General features: G+C 38.4%; 1 protein-coding gene across 3 annotated transcripts in view; it reads left to right on the forward strand.

Moving 5' to 3' along the window:
• LOC143246442 (protein alan shepard-like) overlaps nt 1–25,428 on the forward strand; it is a 134,933-nt gene that overhangs the window by 53,015 nt on the left and 56,490 nt on the right. Inside the window, exon 1 of one of the 3 annotated variants that reach the window (XM_076493168.1) lies at nt 907–1,794. The exons of the other annotated variants lie outside the window; for them this stretch is intronic. Within the exon in view, the coding sequence (XP_076349283.1) occupies nt 1,702–1,794 (93 nt within the window). The 5' untranslated portion in view covers nt 907–1,701. Of the gene's footprint in view, nt 1–906; nt 1,795–25,428 lie in introns of those variants that run through there. 3 annotated transcript variants of the gene reach the window in all.

Consider the following 25,428-nt stretch of genomic DNA (forward strand, 5'->3'; position numbering starts at 1 on the left):
GGTATTTAGATGCTAATCATCATATTTTTTTCATAATATTTTTAGACGACAGACTATTATTGTTTTTATAGAAGGTTTCAGATCACCAATTGCTAATTATGAAATCGTCTCATATCTTTATTTGTATTTCATCCTTAATTACACACTGCACAACTGCAACGCCAGTGACGTTGATAATGCCGTTGACATATCCGAGAGCACACGTGGAGAGTCTCGACACACACGCTTAGCCTGTTGAAACTATCACAATATTGTATATGACGTCATCTGTCGTCTTTGGAGGCAGCTGGTGACGTGCAAGCACTGTAAAGTGCATAAATAATTCCTCCTACTTTTTCGTGTTGCTATGCGTTACAGCAAGTTAAAATAATCACGTTCTACAGTGTTTATTTCTTTAGGATAGTGTTAATAATTCTACAATTTCTCTTATATATTATCTTCAAAGTGTTAAAATATTCTTTAAAACTGAGAGCATGGGAAGATTTAATGCTTATTTATTTATTTACTTGTCATAAAGAAAGAAATTCGTAATCATCAGTAATACTTTCTAATTGACAGGTATAGTGACAAGTGTTGAACTTGAAGCTTTATCACGTTCGAACATGGTTTTTAGATTTCTTCAGTTAGTAATGAATTAAATTTATCATAGGACCTTTCCTGGAAAGATAACGTGATTTTAGATGCACATTGGAAATTGGGGTAGTAAACAAGTTAGAGCTAATGTCGTAAATATGACTATAAATCTACTTATGTAAAAATAATAATAATGGTAGAGTTTTCAATGTGAGTTTCAAATACTTGTGTATTTAGTCCCTAGGTGGCAGCATATACAAAACTGTAGAAGTACAGAGGTATAACGCAGTTTTCACTCGGTAGAGTAGACATCTATTTAAATTACGATTACGGCATAATATATCGTCCTGAAATTTCCCATTTATACATATGTGTATGTGTGTATTTGTTTATAATATTTTTTTAAAGTTCAACGAACTTCAAAATGTTATGAGATTTAACAAGTGGCTAAGCAGAAGAGACCCTCTGAGTATATAGTCGGTGGGCGGTTACAGCTGGTGATCTTTCACCTTGACAGTCCTATCACAACACTTCTCTTAGCGGAGAAAGTAGGTAATCACAGAATCCTCTAATACCGGATCATGTATTAGTTTATGTTGGCTTTCATTCATATTTTCGAATTGATATTTTAATGTGATATGCTGCAGAAGACTAAAGAAGTGATCACGACAAGTTTGACACAAAATATTTCTTTTACGTACGATATAGCCTGCCACCACGGAGCTAGTTTGTTGCTTAAAGCGACTTAGAAAACTGGCAAGACTGAATGTGTTTGTGTGCAGCTGGTTCTTCACGGCGTGACCCTGAATTGTCATCACATACTGGCGATTCTTATCCCTCTGTTGGGGCCTGAAGTCTCTATCTACAAGTTGTTGCTAACGGGTTGTCCATCCTATCGGTCTGTTACTATACTTTCGAGTGTAGGTCGTCTGGAGCGGTGAGTGCACATCTCAGTGGCGTATTGGGGTTTGTACAAGCCGCTGTGTAATATTTAAGGAATACATACCTCAACAGTCTTTAAAATATGGTAATTCTGGGTTAGGTTCAAGTAGCCGTAGTGACAGTAAGCCACGTTATAATCAACCAGAAAGCCTGTTTATTAGGCTTAGCTGTATTTCACAGACAAACATGCAACCTTCATTCCAATACGCTAAAAGTTCGTATCGGGATACAAACGTTCAAGGTCGTAGAGTTGCTTACGGCAATTACCACCCTAGGAAGGTATGTAGTAGTTTTTTTCTGTCTTTCTTATGTATGGTGGAACACGTGTATGGAAAATTTAAATAGATGGTAGAGTCATATGCGTGAGACAATTTTACTACTTTTTATAATACACGTATGATTCGTGTAAGAAAATACTTTTGGAAACGTTGAGTGTCATTATTGAACGTAGTTTCAATTTTTCTTATGAAATATTTTATTTATATTAATTAGCAAAGTTGATTAAAATTCACGTGCGATTCCCGAATGAATCTTTTCAGATGTCTTCATTAACTTGAAAAAGATAAAAGTATGATAGTTTATTATACTTGCTCAATATAGAATACAGATGGAGACTACAGTCAGCTGTAACACACAATTTATCATCTTTATCGTCTTTCGTTGCTACAATAATATTTTTAAATGACAACTTAAAACTTTACTGGAAATTAAAATAAAAACGTTAATTGTTTTCTCCATCAGAAGATAATTCAGTAAACATTTCTCTGACAGCAATAATTATTTTAATTTAATATGTGCATTTTCTTTTTTGTTACCGTTGAAGGAGAGCGACATCTCATCTGTCCTCGTTGTCGCTAATTAAACGTTTATGAACTGAAATGTCGCCACTACTTTGTAAACGATTTTAGCTTACAAGTTTTGTAAGATACTGTGTTGGTCAGTGATAAATGTATTTGTTGACCAGTACCTGTAATTGCGTATTACAAGTTTAACCGGTAGATGTCTATAAGGTTAGGATTTTTTGGTAATAAAAATAATGCAAGGCCACTGATTAAAAAAAAAAAAGCAGAAGTACTTCTAATATATGAGTGTGTGTGTGTGTGTGTGTAAACACAAGGGCGTTAAGTGTATCTTAAAGTAGTCAAGAGAGTTGTGAAGTGAAAGAGTCCAGCCCACTAGCAATTTATTTTTCCAATTTCTGGTGGCACATTGTACAAATACTGCTATATATTTTAGGCTACTAAATTAGGCTAGTTTTTGTTTTGTTTTTGCACTAGATAATTTGAACACTATATCGGTATATAAGGCCCGGCATGGCCAAGCGTGTTAAGGCGTGCGACTCGTAATCTGAGGGTCGCGGGGTCGCATTCCCGTCGCGTCAAACATGCTCGCCCTCCCAGCCGTGGGGGCGTTATAATGTGACGGTCAATCCCACTATTCGTTGGTAAAAGAGTAGCCCAAGAGTTGGCGGTGGGTGGTGATGACTAGCTGCCTTCCCTCTAGTCTTACACTGCTAAATTGGGGACGGCTAGCACAGATAGCCCTCGAGTAGCTTTGTGCGAAATTCAAAACAAACCAAACAATATCGGTATATTCTGTACGAACAGGTTATACAGGAGATTAACTTTAGGATAGCCGTAGTTAATTATTTAGAGCTGAATAACCAGAAATAGGTGAACTGTAGCACGTTCTGTTAAATTGTGAGAAATAACACAAGTTGTTAAATAATTATTTCTCTGTCGTCAATATCATATCTAGTTATTGTTCCTCAGCAAATCTGTGTAATCTTTCAATTCCGAAAAAAAAGTGCATAATTTTGATATTTCTTATACTGAGCATGGCCTAGTGATTAATATGCCTGGACTCTATCGTGGTTAGTGTAAAACTTGTATACTTTGGGACTTTGAATGAGTTGTTATACCAAGAGTGACAGTAGAACCCCATTATTGGATCAGACTTGGTGGTTGCTGTTTATTAGCTGCCTCCCCTTTAGTCTGCAATTCAATAGTAGGAACTCTTCTGCTCAAGTATTCCTTGTGTAGTTTTTCTGAAGATTTGACATTCTCCGTCATAACAGTTTGCTTGTTTTTAAATTTCGCGGAAAGCTACACGAGGGCTACCTGCCCTAGCCGTCCCAAATTTAGGGAGTGTAAGACAAGAGAGAAGGCAGCTAGTCGTCACCACCCACCGCCAACTCTTGGGCTACTCTTTTAGTGCCGAATAGTGGGGCTGACCGGCTGAAAGGACGAGCATGTTTGGTGTGACAGGGATTCGAACCTGCGAATTACAAGTCGAGTGCCTTATCATAAGAAAGATATTTTAGGTCGTTGTGTATGTTCTTTATTTTAACTGTGTGAAAAAACAACAGCAATCGTATGCGTTTGAGGGAGTTACTTTAAATCGAAAGAGTTTTGCATGTTTTTCTTTCTCTCTCTCTCTTCTTTTTTCACCGTTTCAGTCACATTGTTATGCATACTGATTACTGTTATACACACTATATCAAAGTATTCAGGATTCAACCCAGTACTGGTACCTTTGTTGTTTACAGCGTGACTGTAAAGCAAAGTCACTTTTAAAAAAGAACTTGTTCTAGGGCAGGGGTCTTCAAACTACAGCCCACGAGCCGCATCTGGCCCGCGACTTCGGTTTATCCAGCCTACCAACAGTTTATTAAAGTAGTAATATAACTTTTAATATTATAAAAACAAAAAATAAAACGTAATTGAGCAAAAGCCAATCTAGTTGCGATACGGCCCGCCAACAGCTCATTAAAGTAATAAAATGTTATAATTATATCATTATAATTTTAAATGATATAAAACGTAATTGACCAAAAGCCAATCTATATGAGATACAGTTTTCTGTTTGCTGGAAAACGTCATATTGCATAGTGTTGCCCCATCTCACTTATCGATCCAAGTATTCTGAAGCAGTATGTTTCTTCCCACGCCTGCCCCATGTACCTTAGTGTGTGTCAGTAAATGCTGCTGTTTACTTTATATTCGAGTTCATAGCTATTCCTAATTATTATGTCAGGACAAGGGAAGAAGAGAAAAGTTGACACTGAATGTCATGTTTTTAAAGAACAGTGGAATGTGGACTACTTCGTTATTGAATCACTTCAGAAAGCGTTGTGCTTAATATGCAACCAAACTATCACAGTGCTAAAAGAATACAACATTCGTAGACATTACCAAACCAACCACTCATCAAACTATAAAGTTTACGAGAAAGCTCCGTTCAGACAAATTCGAAACATTGAAACGTAACTTATCGTCACAACAGCTTGTATTTAAGAGAAAGAAAGCTGAGAATGAAGCTGCAACAAGAGCAAGTTTCCAAGTTGCACACCTGTTAGCCAAGTGAGGAAACCCATTTACCGATGGTGAGCTAATTACGTTAGGTACAACTGAAGCAGCCAAAGTAATTTGCCCAGAAAAAGTAGACTCAAGATTATTAGTCCTTCGGCGAATGCAGTTGCTGCTGTTTATTTGCAGAGTCAATATTAATTTTGAAGTGATTGAAGAATTATCTTCTATGCACAGTATGCATGAAACAACCACAGGTGAGAACATTTTCAAAGAGGTCGAAAATCACTAACTAAGTACAACTTGCAGTGGAAACAGCTAAAGTGTGTTACAACAGGTGGTGGTAAAAATATGTGTGGTGCAGAACAATGTTTAGTTCGGCAAATTAACAAAGCTGTTGAAAGTGCGGGTTGTTCCAAACCTATGGTTCTTTACTGCATTATTCATCTGCAGGCACTATGCGGAATATATCTAGATCTGTCATGTGGTATTGAAACTGTAGTTTCAACAGTGAACTTCATTCGCTCTCATGGACTCAACCATCGTCAATTTCGTGAATTTTTGGCAGAAATAGAAGCAACATATCCCGACTTGCCATACCACATTTCAGTTCGATGGTTTAGCTGTGGGAAAGTTATGTCGCAATCTTTCGAGCTTAAAACTGAGAATCAAATTTTCTTAAATGAAAAGAACCGCCCTCAACTGTTACTCACAAACAGTGAATTGCTGTGGAAATTAGCTTCCTCTGTAGAGTTGTCCATGTGCCTGAATGAATTCAATCTTATGTTACAAGGCGAAACCTCTCGACATCACTGAAGGCGAAACCTCGCTTATCTGCGATATGTACACTGAGGTGAAAGCATTTCGGCAGAAAGTAATTCTTTTGAGATGCAATTGATGAGGAGTTGCTTCACGCACTTTCCATGTTGTGAAAAATTCAAGGAAGAAGCAGAATCTCCATTCCCACCCAGGTTTGCACAATATATTCTTTCTAGTCTGAAACTACAGTTCAAGGGCGTTTTTCTGACCTTGATACTAGTGCAACAGAAATAAAGATCTTTCAAAACCAGTTTGATTGTGTTTTTGATGAAATGCCACCTGAAGTTCACATGGAAGTGATTGATCTGCAATCCAACGACATATTGAAGAACAAATACTAAGAAGGGAAACTGGCAGAGTTCTGTAAGTGCTTTCCATCTGATCAATATTTTTATTTAAAACTTGACTCGTGGATTCATTTCCGTTTCAGGCACTACCTATTTTTGTGAAAAGACATTTTCAAAGATGAAGTACGTGATTTCTAGTTAGAGTTCAGCCTTATGTGATGAGCTTTTGCAATCACTTTTGATAATAGGGAGCACAAGCTTTGAACCTCAGTTAAGTATAATTTTGTCAGAAAAACACCAGTTTCATGCTCTCACTATCGCTGAAAAAAAGACGGTTGTGCATTTTAAATATTTTCAATATGTGCTATTATGAGAAATAAATTAGTGATGTATTCTGATCATGTATGCATCCCTGCTTAATTTTACTACGACCCCTCCGGCCCGCGAAATCTAAAAAGAATTACCTTCCGGCCCTTGTCCAAAAAAAGTTTGGAGATCCCAGTGCTAGGAGGATTACGTTTCGCCAGTGGCACACTGAGAATTAGGAGTTTTATTGTAAAAAGTCGAGGCATTGTAAAGTGTATTTCAAAAGTTGTCACAGAAGATGTTCGACATCTTTTCCGTCATTCATAATCATCATATCAAGCATATCCCTATATCAAATTACTGGATATATTTTTTGTTTTTATGGAGAGTATTCTTTGAGCTCGAAACATCCAAATCAGTGTCACGCATCTCATTCGAATCATCAGTATTGTATTGATGAAAAAATAAGACAAGGAAGAAAGTAAGAATAAGTTTTACTTGTGAGAGGTCCGGTATGGCCAGATGGGTTAGGCGTTTGACTCGTAATCTGAGGGCCGTGGGTTCGAATCCTCATCGCACCAAACATGCTCGCCATTTCAGCTGTAGGAGCGTTATAATGTGACGGTCAGTTCCACTATTCGGTGGTAAAAGAGTAGCCCAAGAGTTGGCGGTGGATGGTGATGACTAGCTGCCTTCTCTCTAGTCTTACACTCCCTAAATTTGGGACAGCTAGGACAGATAGCCCTCGAGTAGTTTTGCGCAAAATTCAAAAACAATACAAACAAACGAGCGAAACAAATGTTTTTAATATTTATTGATTTTTGTCCAATTTTTAATTTTGCAAAGCATTAGAAAAAAATATATATATAGTATTGATCAGGTGACTGAAACTCTTCCTGCCATTGGACAATTGCAGTTAATGTTATTTCACTTTTACATAATGCTAATAAAACACTTACCGGTAAAGAGAAAAAAGAACAACAAACATTGCCACTGAATCAAACGAATGTCGAAAATAAACCGTTGTATCCATTAGATAAGTATGTATACAATGAAATATTAACCAAAATATTCTTGACATATCAGGGTGTCCTGGTAAATTCTGTCTTGTTCTATTATTTTTTTAATACAACTTTTGGTCTGAATAACTGATTGTTGGGCCCACTCTCAACCCGTCTCTTGAGGCTTCAGAAAGTTTGACAGTTGGAAAGCTGTAGTCTAAACATTCATACCAATCTTACAAGATAATCTCAAAGACGTTTTGTAGAGTTTAGGTGTGGGTTTTGTATGGATAATTTTAATAATTAAATTTGTTACTTTGAAATAAGGCATGGGCTGAATGTATTTTCTAGCTGGAGATTATTTTATTAAAGCAACACTTGGCCTGCCATACAAACTGAAAAAAAGAACAAGAAAAACGTCTCGAAGTATTCCATTGAATATATCATGATATATATGGTTGTTTAGATGTGCAGGATGGCCCAAGTTCATAATTTCCGCACTGTAGTTACCCAAATTGGCACTTTGCAGTCAAGGCTTGCCTGACTCCAAACCCTTCTTTTTTTAAACTTGGTAAAGTAGCTCTCCTCAATCTACAAAATCACAACTACCCTTCAAGATTCAAGTACTGAAAAACCTTACTGCGAGAAATATGATTAGATTCTATTCTGATAATACTGAATTTTTGTCTGCCCTGGAAATAGGTGCACACCACACTGATTAAATGCACGAGTGCGTGCACTTTATTCCAATGGATATGAACAAAAGGTGGATACAGATATACAATGTACAATGACATACTAAAAGCTTATCAAATATTTTAAGACAGCAGAATAACATTATAATTATATTTAACTGATAGTATCAAGTACGTTAAATTTAGCTCTAAATAAAGTAAAGTAAAAAACGTAGCACAACTTACAATGTTAATTTATCTCTATCGAATAGGCTTGGCATGGCCAAGTGGTTAAAGCACTCCACTCGTAATCCGAGGGTCGGGGATTCAAATCCCCGTTACGCCAAACATGCTTATCATTTTAGCCGTGGGGGCGTTATAATGGGATGGTCAATTCACTATTCTTTGGTAAAAGAGTTGCTCAAGAGATGGCGGTGGGTGGTGGTGACTAGATGCCTTCCCTCTAGTCTGCCCACCAGTGGTACGTCTGCGGACTCGCACTGTTAGAAACCGAGTTTCGATACATGTGGTGGGCAGAGCACAGATAGCCCATTTTGTAGATTTTTGCTTAATTTCAAAACAAACAAACCCTCTTGTCTTACACTGCTAAATTAGGGATGGCTAACGCAAATAGCTCTTGTGTAGCTTTGCACGACTTTCTAAACAAACCAAACTAAACTCTATCGAATATGGGTCGTACTTTATAAAGACATAATTTAGACATAAGACAAATGGACTTATACTGTAAGTTATAAATTTCAATGCCCGCGATTATAATTATTTTGTATTATTGTAGAAATCCTGTATTTAAAAAAGTACTGTTGTAATAAAGATGCACATTTCACCGCAAATGTTTTGTAAGTTTCTCCTAGTAATAATTATAACACCCGAATTTTCATAGAGAGCTTTGCTTCGGTCTTATGAATGACAACTATCGTTGTATCCACTTATTGTACTGTATTCAAGTGTAACGTGTGGCATTCTTTCACAGTACTAACAAGTGAAATTTTGTTATATTTTGACAGAAATTTTAGCCTATGTAAACTTTTTGTAATATTGTACAGTGATATTTTTTAATTTTGCGCAAAGCTACACGAGAGCTATCTGCGCTAGCCGTCCCTAATTTAGCAGTGTAAGACTAGAGGGAAGCAGCTAGTCATCACCTCCCACCACCAACTCGTGGGCTACTCTTTTATCAACAAATAGTGGGATTGAACGTAACTTTATAACGCCCTCGCGGCTGAAAGGGCGAGCATGGTTGATGCGACGGGATTCGAACCCGCGACCCACAGATTACGAGTCGAACGCCTTAACCAACCTGGCCATGCCGGGACATGTAAAGTTCCCGATATCAGTGAATATATTTATAAAAACAGTAAATTGTGTATGATCATTTTTCTACCTACAGACAGTTATAGAAGCTTCGAGACAATATACTCATCTTTGCGACATGCGTTTGTATTTACATCAACATTGCGCTTTCAGAGCATACTGGTCAGTCCTTCTTACTTGTTAAAAAGGCATCTGGTGTTCTTGTTTGTATGTAAACTTCGTTTTGTATTTCAGTATTTTGTTGTTGTTTTTTATAATTTTGCGCTAAGCCACACGAGGGCTATCTGCGCTAGCCGCCCCTAATTTAGCAGTGTAAGACCAGACGAAGGCAGCTAGTCATTACCACCCACCACCAACTCTTGGGCTACTCTTTTACCAACGAATAGTGGGATTGACAGAAACATTATAACGCCCCACGGCTGAAAGGGTGAGCATGTTTGGTGTGACGGGGATTCGAACCCGCGATCCTCGGATAACTACCTGCCCATGCCGGGCCACAATATTTTGTACCTGGTTCTTTAAAAAAAATTGAGGTTTTTTGCGTTATGTTTTCATTCGTTCTTTTTTGTTAAGAATGTTTCTCTCAGATTTGTATTGATTCATTTTGTGGTGTGTGACGTTTCGTTTTATATTTTTTTGCATTTAAATAACGTTTTTTGTCGTTTTTTAACCTACTTTTTTACACTTTTGTGTTTTTGATTCATGGTTTTCGTACATTTACAGCGATATGTTGTGTTTATGCAGTTCTAGTTGGTCAGTGGTAACTTTCCAGACTGACCATGTAGAAGCTTGGGTTCGATTCCCTCTGTGCACAGAGCACAGATAATCCATTGTGTAGTTTTGCGTTCCAAAACAACATTCATGCTTTACTATAACATGATGACCGTGACTTAGGTTTTGTCTTTTATCAGTGTTGTTTAATGATGTTGGTAGTGATTATATTATATTATATTTATTATATTATATTATATTCATGTCTTTACTTATCAATCAAAATGATGTATGTTGTCGACATCGTTCTGCTTTCCTGATCTCAAACTCTTTCTTTACCTCGTCGATATCTGAGCTCATAGAATTGTTTATTCTATTCTGTGTTTTCTTTTTATCTTCATATATAATTTTCAGTAATTATATTAACAATTTTAAACTGTGTATTTTGGTTGGTATTAATGGAGAGGCATGATTTCCTATATAGTCTTCTCCGGTTTGCATTTAGTGTGTGTGTGTGTATTTCTAATAGCAAATCTACATTGGACTATCTGCTGAACCCACCGAAGGGAATCGAAGCCCTGATTTTAGCGTGGTAAATCCGTAGACTTACAGCTGTATTAGCGGAGAGTCGCATTTAGTGATTGCTTGCAATATAATCAATTGGAATATGTATAGTTACGTATTAAGATTTATCTCGGACGAGCCTTCTACGCTAAAGTCAAGAGCTCGAATCCCTTCTGTGGACAGAGTGCAGATAGTACGTTTTGTAGCTTTGCGCTAAAAAAAAAAAACGAAACAGTTGTAGCTACGCTTCAATACCCCATTCTCGTTTGTACTTAAAAAAGACATTCTTGAGTTCAATGTTCAGTGTGATTTCTTACTAAAATAACACAATTTTGCACAAAAATAAATAGCACACCCCTAAACAATACACAGGAAATACATCCTGTCGAAAAGATTAATAGCAGGAAGCTTTTCCCGTACTGTAATCCAAACTAACATTATTACAAAAGCACCATAAAAGGGGCGTCTCCAGATATAACATTTTTTTTTCGAAGGCAAATAAACAATGTAATATTGTTTAGAGATGTTATAACACTATATGCACTTATTTAGTGAATAACCTTTGTCTTTTTTTTTTATTCAGTGCAACTGTGTATGAAGTAGTTGTCTAGTTTTGAGTTCTAGCTTCTTTTCGTGTTAAGTGAAGTGTATCGACTAAAAATCGAATCTTATGGTAAATGATATGCACGGTATTTCACAGGGTTGACTTGCCGAAATTATTTTTTGACAGTTTAAAACACAATAATTCTAAACATACGTATTGACAGTGTTTATTTTCTTGTGATAAATATCTATGCATATATACCGATAATTCAGAAAATAAAAATATTAATTTCTATTGTTAGTCTAATCGATGTACTCTCGAGTTTGTTTTACCGTAGGTAGTGACATGTATTCACAGCTGGCGAAGTTGCCCCAAAGACTTGACTGACCTAACTCGTGAAAGAGCCCGTCTGTGAATATACAGGATTAACAAAGAGTCCCCCTGATACAAAACTACAATACTTAAAAACTCACCAGTGTTTAAGGCCTTTACGAATCGCAACTAATAACTAGAGCACTCACTCCCCAACACACCCACACGTACACATGCTGTAATGTTACATAAAACAGTCTAAAACATTGTTTTATTTTTCTGTGGTGTTCTGGGGGGCAGTTATTATATCCTAAGCTTTCACAGGCCTGCATACGCCATCACCTATATGCATGTCTTATAACTTGTATAGATATTAAATTGATCATTTTTGTGTGTGTTTACATACGCGTAAAAGAAACCGTTAAGCAGTGTTTTAAAAATTATCTTGGATGAAGTGATTCCTTTCCACCACGTGCATCAACCCCACGATGAAACTGTCATAAAAATATAAATTCACAACGGTGTACTTGAAGAAACAATTTTGTTTAAATAACCGCGCGTTATTTCTTGTTATAAAGCAAAACAGAAATGTTGTGTTTATATCGCAATAATAATAAGTTGGTTAAGGCACTCAACTCGTAATCTGAAGATCGCGGGTTCGAATCCCCGTTACACCAAACATGCTCGCCCTTTCAGCTGTGGGGGCGTTGTTATGTTCAGTCAATCCCACTGTTCGTTGGTAGAAGAGTAGCCAAGAGTTGGCGGTGAGTGGTGATGACTAGCTGCCTTCTATATAGTCTTACACTGCAAAATTAGGGACGGCTAGCGCAGATAGCCCTCGTGTAGCTTTGCGCGAAATTCAAAACAAACCAGTAATAAGTTGTATCATATTTTACATAAACCCATGTTTAAGGGAACATTTTATCATAATTTACAACACATGTTACGAAAATGAATTTCTGATTCGTAACCCATGACGTTCTGTCATTAAAGTTTGTAGTTAAGTTCTGTTTTCGATATTATTCTGCAGAAGTGATGGACATTTGTCATTTGTTTGTTTTACGCAATGTAATATATGTATATATATATATATATACACATTTATTGGCCTACCGCTAAATGAATCGGGTTATTCATGAATCTAATGATTTTATTAACAAAATTTTGACAACCTCGTCTTGCCCCCCAGTGGCTCAGCGGCATGCCTGTGGACTTTCAACGCTAAAAATCGGGTTTCGATACCCGTGGTGGGCAGAGCACAGATAGTCCATTGTGTAGCTTTGTGCTCAATTCAAAATAGCAACAGCAAAACAGCAACAGACAACCTCGACAGTTAAAAGTTTGTAAAATCTCGTTTTACACGTGACTTAAACAAGTTAAATTTGGTTTTAGTTCCGTTTATCATATTTCATGAAAAGAATATGAAACAAAAAAACTATTTCAAACCACATATACGCTGTTTTAAGTGAAAAATTATTTGTCAAATTAAAAATTAATTAATGTGTTGTTGATTGGAGAACTAAATTACATGCTCAAATGAACTATGGCGTAAATTCGTGTTTCCTGACATTGTAACAAAAATTAATACACTGTTGGTGGGATCAAAAGTTTAAACCATGAATAAACACAACAGCTTTTTGTATTATAATTATTATCATAAGTTTGTCGCGAAATCTCAGCACTGACCAATAAACATTTAAGAGTACTCTTTGTTCCTTTCTAGATGTGGGTTACATTTTCATTCGATGAGGTGCACGGGTTTGAACCTTTGTTAGTGCTCTGGATTTCGGAGTTGGCAAGCTGAGTTCAAATCCGAACACAGTCACAAAATATTACCATTTTAAACTGTGGGCGCGTTACAAGAGTGATAGTCACTTTTTTGGTTATAACGCCACCAACGGCTGAAAGGGCGAGCATGTTTCGTATGACGGGGATTCGAACCCGCAACCATGAGGTTGTTAGTCGAGTGCTCTAACCACCTGATTATGCGGGGTCTTTGTGTAAACGCATACATACACTAAACATAGTATTATCTCGGGCGGTATCTGTTTGTCCCCCACTGGGACAATGGTAAGTTTGTAAATCTACGGATTTACAATGCTAAAATCAGGGGTTCGATTCCCGACTTGGCTTTGCTATAAGAAAACACACAGTATTCGTTCACTCTGCGTAATTTATGAGTAAAATGGTTTGAAATTCTTTTCTGTTGATTTTTTTAGTGTTTAATAGGGTTGCGATGTTTATACTTTACTTTTACTTAACAACGTGATAATTTTCACATATATATTTTAAAAACATTGAATCCTTGGATGTAACCACAAGACTTGTTAGAGATGATTCTATAAAGTAATAGAATAATGACTCTGAAAATCTTTTGAGCTTTTGAATTTTGTCAGTGGTAGGTAATTACGTTTCGCTAGTAGATCTTTTGGGTATTGATAAAAAGAAATATGGCTTAAAGTATACGTAGATTATATGTGTATGTAACTTTTTATTTTAGATTTATTTCTTGGTAGAAAAAAATAGAAAAACAAACATCCTCCAACATTCTGTGTAAATTTAAAGTATCCAAGGATTGCGGGTTTAGCGCCATTCTACTTTATTTTGACGTGAAAAAAGAATTGTTTGTTTGTTTGTTATTATCGAGCGCAAAGCTGCACAAAGGACTATCTCTGCTCTGTCCACCACAGGTATCGAAAACCAGGTTTCTAACAGTACAAGTCCGTAATATATCATTTGTGCCAGTAGGAGGCGTGAAAAAGAAACTTTGGATCAAAAAGAAAAGCTTACTGTAAAAAAGCAGTTTTCTGTTTTACTAGCTGAGGTGACGCCTGGGTAAACAAGGTTCAGGCACCATGAGAGCTATGGAAATATGTTAGCGAATCCCAGTAGCAATATCATAGGATTAACTTTTAGTTCTGATCTACATAGTAAGTATGCTGCGAGAAGTTAAAGTTTAAAGATTTAGTATGTAAATGTAATAATGGAAAGGATAATTTCCTGTTTTTGTTAAAGCTGGACGTGGCATAGTAATTAATATGCACTGACTATGAATTAATAGAATTTGAGGTTTGTAATCCGCACTTTGGGGCTGTGGATGCTGTTCAGTGAATACCTTCTCTTTAGTCTATCAGTTTAAATTTAGAGGTAGTTGGGCGCGAATAGTCTTTGCGAAAGTTTTGAAATAAACGAATTTACCAGGGGCATAAGTTAAAAGTTAGTTAAGTTATTGAAGTCACATAGGACTTGTGTTTTTGAACTTTAGTTTCAGGTAACACAAGCGGATGAGAATGCTTGGTTTCTGACGTGTCAGTTGACACGAAGACATCTTGAGAGATAAAAGCTACTAAGCTGATTCACTAATCCTGTAAAAGTGACAGTCCTGTGCCCTATACAGATTTTCACATTATTTGTGTGTGTGTGTATATATATATATTTTTTCTTACTCTAGGCATAAATAAAAGTAGTTCAAGAAGAATAGTTTGATGCTGGAGAAAAATATTTTTTTTAATTTATTTAAGTGCAATTATCTCCCGAACATAGAAGGATTTTCCGTTGTTGCGTCCCTGAACGTAGTGAGGGGACCTCCCAGAGAAGGTTGTGTTCTGTCAATTTACCTCTTTTTGGATCTAAACATCAACCCACGCACGGCAAACACGTAAAGGGGAGGAGAGGGTCCTACTGGTTGAGGGGTTCAACCCTAACAAACCACTTTGGCCTTAATTTCCTGTAGACGGGCGGCCTTTGAGTGGCCCCCCTAGGGTCAATCGGCTGATCCATCTGGGCTAGGGTCAACCAAGTTGTAGTGTTGGGTACTATCAACGGATATTGTGGACATTGTATCTGGTGCTTTTGTTTGAGTATAGTGCTCACGAAACCCTGACGTTGCTGCAGTGTCCTTGTTTGGCATTGTAATGCGTCCCCTCGTAGGGCTTCATAGTGCGTGGAGTCAGCGGTCACCGAAACAGTTTTTTTTTTATTATGGATCTCCCAAATAAAAATTTAAATAAAATAGTGAAAAAACAGTCTATAGTCCACGTCTTGAAGATTCTAAGCAGAAATTTTCAACATCTGTAATACCTGTACTTTATTTTCTTATATTGCATTCTCTTTTAGACAAACCTTTGGGGCAAAAGTCTCCCTTTTTTATTCAAAAGGCAAGAGAGGGACTTGCTGGCTCTCCAAAGACAGCCATAAAGCTTCGCTCTTGTGACATATTGGTGGAAACATCCACATCTAAACACAGTGAACTCCTCTTACATTCGAAGGCGATTGGGGATATACCCATTGAGGTTACTTCCCATGCTACTTTGAATTTGTCGAGGAATTATTATTGTGACGGATTTGGAGAACATCCCCAAGTCAGAGATTCTCGCTGGTTTCTCCACCCAAGGAGTATCTGCAGTGAGGCATATCTCCACTCACAAAGATGGAATTATGGTGCCGACTAATGTCCTCATTCTGACATTCACATCACTACGTCCATCTGCCACCATCAAGGCAGGTTATCTTAACTACAAGGTATGGCCATACATTCCAAACTCTCTCAGATGTTTCCAGTGTCAGCGGTTCGGTCACTCGAATACATTATGTCGTGGTTCCGTGACGTGTACTTGTTGCAGTGGCAAGAACCACGATGCCTATGAGTGTGAAACGGACCCTCATTGCGCCAGTTGTAACGGCTCTCACCCATCCTACTTTCGTTCTTGCCCTAAGTGGTTGGAAGAAAAAGAGGTGCAGCGTTAGAAAACGATTCAAACATTACTTACCCTGAGGCTCAAAAGTTACTGTCCACCACTTGGACGTATGCTGCTGCACGTCGTTCCATTACTACAGTAGGAATGCAGACGGATCTCTCCGTGCCTCCGAAAGAATCATTCTTAAGCCATATGAAAAGTCTTTTAACCTCCACGCTTAAGAAAGTTGATGAATCAACTCCAACACCCATCTCTGCCCCTAACATTCATTCCAGCAAACCCCAAGATACAGTTCCTTTGGTTCCTGGTACGGGCATTACCTCGGATACGTCTTCTTTTCCCTCCCCAAGATGCAAAACGATCATTTGTTCACGTCCTCAGTCGCTGGAATCTTCTTCTAACGATAGAGACTTGCCCAATCGATCCAGGATAGGATTCATGGAAGTCGATAGACCTCCCTCAAATGAAGAAAATAAATAAAAAAGACGTAGTCGTAAACATAAGGGTTCTCCACCCAATTCACCTACAAATGAATAAAAATGGCTACCTTGATACAATGGAACTGTCGAGGTTTATGTTCTATTCTGGATGACATTGACATTAAAGCACTAATTTCTTCCTACCGTCCTGTATGTCTTTCCTTACAGGAAACATTTATGAAACCTGCCAATACAGTCACCTTTCAGCATTTTTCTTTGTACAGAAATTACAGGATGTGTGATAGACGAGTGCATGGAGGGGTGGCACTGTTTTTTGATCAGCATGTGCCCACCTTGTCTTTGCCACTCCACACACCCTTGGAGGCTGTAGCCATCCGTATTTCCTGGAATCGTATGTGTCTCCTGAAGAGACCTATGATCAATCATACCTTGATGCTCTCGTTGAACAGTTGCCATCTCCCTTTTTAATCCTAGGGGACTTTAATAGATACATAATCTCCTGTAGGGAGGTACTGATATTGATGGGAGGGGTCGCTCTGTAAAGCATATGCTCTCAGATCACAACCTTTCTATTTTCAATACTAGATCTTATAGTTATTTTCATGCATCTAGTCAGTCCTTTACTGCTATTGATCTCTCAGTTTGTTCCTCTTTACTACTCTTCCACTTTTCATGGAGGGATGACAGTAACCCACGAGGCAGTCATCATTTTCTTATCATTTTGAGAGAGACTGGCTGTGGTCGATGCCATCCGACCCGCGTGCCTCGGTGGAAGGTTGATAAAGCCAACTGTCCCTCTTTCACTGCTCTCGCAGAACTTGATCCTGCTCTCATCTGTAAGCCATCAATAGACGTCTGCGTGGCAGCAGTGACATAGTTTCTACGATATTCTCGTCCGTGGTGGAATCCTGCCTGCCACATGGCACAGAAGGCTCAAAAACAGGCCTGGGATATATTTCGTAGGTATCCCACACTCTCGAACTGCATCGCTTTCCAGCAAGCCCGTGCGCATGCTCAGCAGGTAAGACGTCAAAGCCAGAAACAATCTTAGATTATGTTCATAACCAGCATCTCTTCTACCAACAGTTCCAAAGTCATATGGGACAAGATTCGAAAGGTCACTGGGCAGTATAAACCTATCCCCTTTCGATCTTGCTCTCTGATGGCCATGAAGTAGCTGATACCCGGAGCATCGTCGATACTCTCGGTGAAGGCTTTTGCCAGGTATCTTGCACTTCTGCTTCATCCTCCACCTTCTTAGCCATCAAGACTCAGGCAGAGTGATCACCTCTTTTCTTTCGAGCTGATCGTCTCTATGACTATAATCGTCCCTTTACACTAGTGGAACTGAAACTAGTCCTTCATCAGTCTGGTAGTGCATCAGTCGGACCTCATGATATGCACACGAGATACTGCGTCATCTATCTCCTGCTTATCTTGCTATTCTTCTGATTGTTCTTAAATGGATATAGCAGTAGAATGTTTTTCCTAATGCCTGACGCCAGGCTATTGCCCTACTTTTTTCTAAGCCTGGTAAGGATCCAAAGATTCCTTCAAGCTACCGTCCAATTGCTTTGACGAGCTGTCTCTGTAAGACCTTAGAAAGGATGGTTAATGCTCGTCTTGTTTGGTACCTCGAATCAAATAACCTCCTCTCACCCATCCAGTGTGAGTTCCATGGACCACCTGATTCGACTTGAACCATCAATCAGAGAAGCCTTTCTCAAACGACAACATCTTGTACCAATATTATTTGACATTGAGAAGGCTTATGACACTATATGGAGGTATGGCATTTTACGAGACCTCCACTTATATGGGTTACTCGGTCATTTGCCCGTTTTTATTAAAAATTTTTAATGGCTAGGCGATTCCTAGTTCTTGTGGGTTCGGCATTTTCCTGTTCTTTTCTACAGGAACTTGGAATCCTCAGAGCTGTGTTTTGAGTGTCACACTCTTCAGTATAAAGATTAATGCCATCTCTGAACAACTCCCTTTTACTGTTGCAAACGGTCTATATGTCGACGACTTTTACATTTCATGTCAGTCGTCGAACATGAGGTATATTGAACAATACCTACAGAGTGCCCTCAATCGTTTACTGAAGTGGATCACAGAAAACGGTTTTAACTTCCCTCTTTTATAACCGTTTGCATGCACTTTTGCCGCCAACAGGATATTCACCCTGATGCTAACTTCGTGTTGGTGAAGTTGTGATACATGTAGTTCCTGAGACAAAGTTCTTGGGGCTTATCTTTGACCATAAGTTGACCTTTATACCACACATCAAGCATCTACGAGTCAAATGTACAAGAGCACTGAACATCCTCTATGTTCTCTCTTCCACCACTTGAGAAGCAGATCGATGTTCTGTGCTAAAGATATATCGTGCTCTTATTTGATCAAAACCAGAGTATGGGTCACTGGTCTATGTCTCTACCAGGACCTCAGTCTTGAAGATGCTGGACCCCATTCATTATCAGGGACTTTGGCTCTGCACCAGAGCATTCTGCACTTCTCAAGTCCAGAGCTTATACACGGTATCTCATGAACCTCCTCTACACCTCTGCTGTTTGCAACTGTCTTTACTCTATGCTTCGAAACTTCGATCCTGACCACAGCATCTCACCTGGGGTTTGTTTTCCTTCCTCAGTGGGTCATGCTTTTTCAGAACAGACGATATACCATTGTTCCTTTTGGCCTACATATCCAGGCACAGTTGGATGGATTGGGTCTGTCCTTGAATAACATTGCTGTATCTGCTAGTCAGCCCATCCCACCATGGCTCATTAGAGTCCCCATATGTGACCTTTCATTAAGTCATCTGAGAAAAGCGGGTACTCCCGATTGGAAGTAGGATGTTTTATTTGCTGAACATCTTTTGAACCATCCTTCCATTCCCATTTATATGGATGGTTCAAAATCAGGTAAGTCTGTGGGATCTGCCATGGTTTGTTGTGGTTCAATGGTTGCATGCAGAATCCCCTCTGCCGTTTCTGTGTTCATAGCTGAACTGTATGCCATTTCTTTTGCCCTGGATCACATAGAATCTAAGCAGTACCCAAATTGCACTATTTATACTGACTCGCTTAGTTTTTTACTGGCCCTGGAGTCACTTCACATTAGTTCTCACCATGTTCTTGCCGATATTCAAAATCGACTGGCTCATTTCTCTTTAACATCTACTTCTATCCAGTTCTTCTGGATACCAGGCCATGTTGGTATTTGCGGGAACGAGCTCGCCGACACCGCAGCTAAGTTTCTGCTCTGTGCCATGGTCCTGTGTTCAAGGCTGAGCTCCATACCAGTTGACAGTCAACTTGGAGTGAGCAACGTGAAAACAAGCTTTTCCAAATTAAACTTTCCATTGGACTTTGGCTATCTTGCTTCTGTAAGGATCGGAAAGAGGAAGTTGTCCTAACTGGACTATACATTGGTCAGTTTTGTAACTCGTCGTTTTCTTTTATCTAGTTCTGATGGATCAGAGAGTTTTCTATATGCACTCCGATTACAATAAGCCATATTTTACTGTCTTGCCGTCGTTACGACTCTCAACGGCGGCACCATTTTACACATGTTCTGTCCCAAGGTTTGTCCATAACGTTAGACAGTGTTATTGGTGATGGTGACACTGCCCACCTAACAAATGTTTTTAGTTTTTTAAAGGCTATTGACCTTTTTAACACTATTTAAACTTTTAATTCATAAATTAGACATTTTATTAAATATGATTTCCTTTTACGAATTAAATTACAACAAGTTCGAGATGAAATTAGAAAAATTGCCGTAATGAAATAACTTCGAAACCAGGACTGGAAAGGCAAACTTCAAGTGACTAACGCAGATGTGTGAACTTACATGTTAGTCATCCTAGCGAGTTATACTAATTAAAATTATGCTACAGAAAGTATTTCAAACTTGTATTACTTTACTTTCTGAAAATGACCGTGACGTCAAATAACTCGAAACCAGGAATGGAAAGGCGAACTTCAGGTGACTGACGTTGATGTTTGAATTTACCCGTTAGTCATCCTGGCAAGTTATGGTAATTAAAATTATGCTACAGAAAATCCTTTAAAACTTGTATTACTGTACTTTCTATCTAACTGCTGTAAAGTAGATATAAAAATTGGAATTAATATTTTTAATTCAAAAATTTAACTTTGTTTAGTTTTACCTTGATTCCTTTTTACGAATTTTAATAATTTTACTTTACTTTAAACTTTTCACCGGATGTTTGGCGCAGATAGCCTAGTTGTTTTATGCCATAAAACGTTAAACCAAACCGTTGTTGTCAAGGTCGCTGACATTGATCACCTTACAACTGTGGACTCAGGAAGATAGGCTTGACGTCTGGCACCCTTGAGGATTGATCGGGTCGCGAGGGAAGCAAGGATCAAGAGTCTGAAGGTCACTGAGGTGGAATATCACCTTGCAAATCTGAAACAGTATGTGGAAGTACTTAAAATAATGCTAGGCTGCCGCTAGCCGTAGTACCACAGCCAATATCTGGTTACGAATAGCTGAGGAGGACTGGAAGTGCAATTGATGGATGACTTCATTCAGTTAGTGTTGGCAAGTGAGAAAGTAAATCCACACGGGTAAAGACAATGAACCAGGGAGAAGCAATGAAACACTTTGAGCTAGAAGGTATCCTGTCAGGACCACTATGGTTCGCAATGAAACAAGGTGTAAACTACTCATCTGAGTATTGGAATTGCTGAATGCATCTATCACTCGAGATGTGTGACACTGGCGAATCCTAACGAGGCATTGGCTGAGAACCCATAAGTGACCAGTATCAATATTCCCTGAGTGAGGCAAAACAGAATTTGCCCCACATTTTGAAAGTAGTGATAAAAGAAGATTTGGGCTGTTTCTTGAAATGTATCAGACAATTAACTTGTGTAATGGCTGAACTAAGTTGCTAGCATTCCAATGTCTGATCCTGAGCTTGTACAGTCTGGCAATCAAACACTTGTATGATGTGCAATTAGCGGACAAGGATACAGTCATGGCTTAGTTTTGCTGCTAATTTGACCTTTTGCAGAATCAGGTAATCCATCAGGCTTTTTAAGGCTTGAAAGACGGTCAGAACCTAGAGTCTGAGCATTTACACAAATGACTTGTGCCGCCTGCAATTATTGCAACAGAGAGAGAGGAAAGGCATTCTTATGAATAATTTCTTTGAGGGACTTTTGATCAAAACCGTGAGGCATCATCTGTTAGTTAGTTTTCTCTGCAATCTGGCATGAAATATTAACTTCGAGTCAGTTGTTAGAGAACAAAAAACCCGCAGCACTTTTTCCTGTTCAGGCACCTCCACCTTATCAAGCTAGAGCCATGCCAAAAGTAAGCCAGTCACACACACACACGTCCCTCCCGACACTGTGATACAACCGTATCCGTTTCTAGTGAATGGTCAAGGCTATCCAGGTATACTCATGGGGCACATGCTACAGCTTATACCAGTAATGGTTCTGCCTTGTGGTCGGCCATCCAGGTGAGAAAGAACAAAGCTCCCGCTTCACTTGTGGTCTGGTGGGACTACTGCATGATCTGCCTGTGATTTGCCGACCAGCAAAGACAACAGAGCATCCATTCCAGCGAATGACCCAGCAGGTCAACCAGTAGCGCTCATACTTTACCAAGCAGCAAAATTATCAATACTTTTTGTCTACTGTATACACAAATAGAAATTGTTTTTCACTGAACAGAACTAGTCCAATCTGTTTTTTTTTTTTTATCTTCGATTACTTTTTGGCTTCTGTTATTCTCTCTAACACACACGCATGTACAAGGTGAGCCATAAGTTCTGGTTTCTTTTTTCTATTTTCGTGAATTAAGTGTGGAATATCAAAATCTGCTGACATAGGGAGGTAATGCACATTAGGGGCAGTTTGTTACCCTACCTAGGTAATCTAAATGCATGAATTACACAACTTCATAATGCATATTGTAGTGGGGCTCGGCCTGGTCAGGTGAGTTAAGGCGTTCGACTCGTAATTTGAGGGTCGCGGGTTCGAATCCCGGTCGTACCAAACATGCTCGCCCTTTGAGCCGTGGGGGCTATATAATATGACGGTCAATCCCACTATTCGTTGGTAAAAGAATAGCCCAAGAGTTGGCGGTAGGTGGTGATGACTAGCTGCCTTCTCTTTAGTTTTACACTGCTAAATTAGGGACGGCTAGCACAGATTGTAGTGAAACGATTTTTTTTTAATTAAAAAATTACAAGATTGTGCAAAACTCGTTTCCAGGTTAATGTCGTTGTACTTAGAACTTTTTCATCGACACATTTGATTAATATCGTTGTGCGCTACTTTTTTGCTTCGACACATTTTACCTCAGATTAATAGTTTAAGAGGCAGCATTTGATTGACCTGTATATCATAACAACATGTCAGATAAAAATGGTCCTCAAGATGTTTAAACACCCCATGTCAACAGATTTTCGATATGCCATACCTACTTCACAACGATGAGAAAAATCAGAATTTTTTTAATCATCCATATAAGAGGATATTATGACTTGAAATCTTAGTAGAATACTGTCTATGGTGGAACCTGTCACATACTTTATAAAACTATATTAACAAAAAATTTTGAAAATGGTTAGTAGATACTATTTCTCCTTGTATTAACGCCCCCCCCAATGGCACAGCTGCATGTGTGCGGACTTACAACGCTAGAAACCGGGTTTCGATAGCCGTGGTGGATAGAGTACAGATGGCCTTTTGTGTAGCTTTGTGCACAAATACAAAACAGTTGTTGTTGTTTTTGGAATTTCGCACAAAGCTACTCGAGGGCTATCTGTGCTAGCCGTCCCTAATTTAGCAGTGTAAGACTAGAGGGAAGGCAGCTAGTCATCACCACCCACCGCCAACTCTTGGGCTACTCTTTTACCAACGAATAGTGGGATTGACCGTCACATTATAACGCCCCCACGGCTGGGAGGGCGAGCATGTTTGGCACGACTCGGGCGCGAACCCGCGACCCTCAGATTACGAAGCGCACGCCTTAACGCGCTAGGCCATGCCGGGCCCAAATACAAACCAAGCAGTCCTTGTATCAAATACAACCATAATAAACAATTTATAACATTTATAAGAGACAATGAAATGCATTCGTATACCTATAGGTATGTGTATATATCAGTTAATACTGATAACGTTAAATAATCAAAAGGATGGACTGCGTTAAAAACAACAAATACAAACCTCTGGCTAATTGTATCAGTTTGTTATAATCTAAAAACAAGCCGAAACAAAAATAAATCAAAAAATGATTAACCAAAAAAAAACAAACAAACGCTGCACTAATTAAAAATATCCTAGCGTACAAGCTATAATGTGGGATATAAAATGTACCCTCTGTTTTGGAGGTGACTGAAGAAGTAGGACCCCCATTCGGTGGAGATACACTATCTATCAGTCTTAACCTCCATTCGCCAGTCTCACATAAAGATATAAAATAAAGGAGTAGTAATAGATATAGTAATAGAAATTAGGAGAGTGAGATGTGGGTGCTAAAGCCCACAATGTCTCATATCTATATTACTTTTCACTGCCTGCAGACAGTTGTGGGAAGGTGACTGCTCTTTGAAGTAAAGAATAAAAATTAATTGAAAAATAAGAATAAGAAAACTAAGGTACTACCACTTGGAGGTAAGCTAAAAACTTCTCATTTTTGTTTCGGCTTGTTTTTAGGTTATAACAAACTAATATTGGTTAGTGGGTGTACCTACTTATCGAAGAGAGTGTGTGTGGATGTTTTTAGTTTTAAATTTAGAATATACTAAAGGAATATTTTAATATCTGATGTCTTCGATTTTATAATTTGTTGTTTTTAGAGGGATCTGTTTATAGTTTTGATGGAGTAGCTCCACCCACCCCCCAGTTGTGATGTTTACAGATTTTCATCACTAAAATCCGTCGTTCAAATCCTATGTACCGATACAAACAAACCTGATGAGGTACATTCATATGCTTCATAATTTTAAAAAGGACTGGTGAAAGTTCCAGATATTGTGGAATTAATTCTGTTGGAAAACATTAAATAATCGTACCCCCACACCCCTTATATTATTATACATATTTATCAACATTTAAGAGTGTAGGGGAATTAAATTCGATGTAAATTTTTTGCGTGGCAGCTACGTAATATCTTGTAACATGTTATCTGTTATGTATATACATAGCTGCTCATGTTTTTAATGGCTTGTCTGCTTTAATATTTTCGAATTTTCCCTCACGACTTCTGCTTCGCTGTGTCAGCACGTGCAACTGACGTGCATGGTGTGATAAGAACGAGCATACCGTGCAGAATGGCATGAAATACTCCTTTAAAATATCCCCAGTAGTCACTTAAGCTAGTGATTTTTGTACGTTGTCGGTAGATCGTGTGTTTCATCAAACGTAAAATAAAAAATTACATATACAATATTAAAATAGAATTAGCAATATAACACGTGCTTGTCATGGATGTGGTTTTGAAATAACTCACCCATTTTTGTTTGCGTTGCTTAGTTACGGCATATTTAGAAAATCTGTTCAAAATTTAAACGTGTAAAATGAATGTATGCGTAATAGTACTTTGGAAAAATATACAACGGTAGAAACGTTTTACAACTGTAGAACCCAGCAAGACCTAGTGGTTAGTGCACTTTACTCGCAATCAGCGAATTGGGAGATCGAATATCATCACTGGATATGTTTGCCCTTTCAGCATGGGGGGTGTTATAATTTTACGAGCAATCCCATTTTCTTATAGTAGAGCGTAGTCCAAGGGTTGATAGTGTTGATTTGCTGCATTCCCTTTAGTATCCTACTACTAAATTAGGGGCGACTAGCTCAGATAGCCCTCAAGTAGCTTTGCACGGAATTCAACAAAACAAACTTACCGTTGTAAGATAACGG

The sequence above is a fragment of the Tachypleus tridentatus genome, chromosome 3, assembly GCF_004210375.1.
Source record: "Tachypleus tridentatus isolate NWPU-2018 chromosome 3, ASM421037v1, whole genome shotgun sequence".
In the NCBI taxonomy this organism is placed as follows: Eukaryota; Metazoa; Arthropoda; class Merostomata; order Xiphosura; family Limulidae; genus Tachypleus; species Tachypleus tridentatus.